Raw genomic sequence first — 1,327 nt, forward strand, 5'->3', positions numbered from 1 at the left:
CTATCTATCTGTCTATCTATCTATCTGTCTATCTATCTGTCTATCTATCTATCTATCTATCTATCTATCTATCTATCTGTCTATCTGTAACACATTTACATGATCAACATTTTTTCAGTTTCATTGCACAGTTATTTAAGATAACTTCATCCAGAAGTAACTAGTTACCTTAAACCTGTTCGAAGAACCAAATTAGCTGGATGAGAATAATAGCTGAAGTAGTTAAGTAGGTAAACATGTAGCATTTGCCACTGAGGGCAGCAGTAATGCCTCAACATCTTTCTTACGATTTCAGGATAAAGCACGAGAACGTGGTGGGACTGGAGGATTTCTATGAGAGTCGAACACACTATTACCTTGTCATGCAACTGTAAGTGGACTCCTTTTATCACATTTTTCACAAACGATTACCTTGGTAGAAACAAATATTGACAATAACAACAATAGGTGGTAAGTATGCCTTTCACACAACTGAATCATACAGCTGTGTGTTGTGTGTCTGCTTATTCGATAATTCCATTATATCCCCTAACATGCAATTTTCCCTTTTCATTTTCCATATAGCTTCAAGGCTGGAAAAATGACCTTATTCCACTCTGTCTGACAGTGCAATAATTCTTGAGATTGTTGTTGTGTGGATCATTTTACACACATCTTCCCAAGATTCAACTTAACATGTTTGGCAACTGTGGGATCTTTGCTAAAGTTAAAAAAAAGTTTTGACGATCAGAACTTTTTGTTGTACTGGCATGTCAACAGGGTTGAAGGGAGCAACAAGATCCCTAGAAAGATAGAAACATTCATGATTTCCTTTGTGGATGTGTGCAGGGTGTCAGGTGGGGAGCTGTTTGATCGCATCTTAGACAAGGGGGTTTACACTGAGAGGGATGCCAGCACAGTCATCAAACAGGTGCTGCAGGCCGTCAGCTATCTGCATGAAAACAGCATTGTACACAGGGACCTTAAGGTAACACACACACTCACAATAATTTCACCCAGAAGGAAAATGAAAAGCTAGTAATTACAATGACCAAAACACATTTCTACACATATTTAACCAATAAAACAAGTTTTAAACAGATATGTTTGGCAAATATTTTTAAGTATTTGAAATATTGTATGCTTTCATTACATTTTAGGTTTAAATCATCTTGAGATGACATATATAATGAGACTCTTTGCCAAAATAATCTTATTATAACACGTTAGATCGACACATACCTACTTAAACCAGGGTACATGTTAAATCAAGATGAGTTGTCATGGAAAATAAAATTAATTATGGATATTGTCTACACACCCACACCCACACCCACGCACAAACACA

General features: G+C 36.5%; 1 protein-coding gene across 1 annotated transcript in view; it reads left to right on the plus strand.

Moving 5' to 3' along the window:
* LOC119919389 (calcium/calmodulin-dependent protein kinase type 1G-like) overlaps positions 1-967 on the plus strand; it is a gene marked incomplete at both ends in the record, with an annotated part of 3,547 nt that extends 2,580 nt beyond the window's left edge. The window contains 2 exons of the mRNA XM_038739802.1: positions 296-370; positions 829-967. Coding sequence (XP_038595730.1) covers positions 296-370; positions 829-967 — 214 coding nt within the window. The remainder of the gene's footprint in view (positions 1-295; positions 371-828) is intronic.
* Positions 968-1,327: the final 360 nt, after the last annotated feature.

This window comes from Micropterus salmoides, unplaced genomic scaffold (genome assembly GCF_014851395.1).
Source record: "Micropterus salmoides isolate LMB-PRFRI ecotype aquatic unplaced genomic scaffold, ASM1485139v1 Ms_hic_scaffold_2711, whole genome shotgun sequence".
Taxonomy (NCBI): domain Eukaryota; kingdom Metazoa; phylum Chordata; class Actinopteri; order Centrarchiformes; family Centrarchidae; genus Micropterus; species Micropterus salmoides.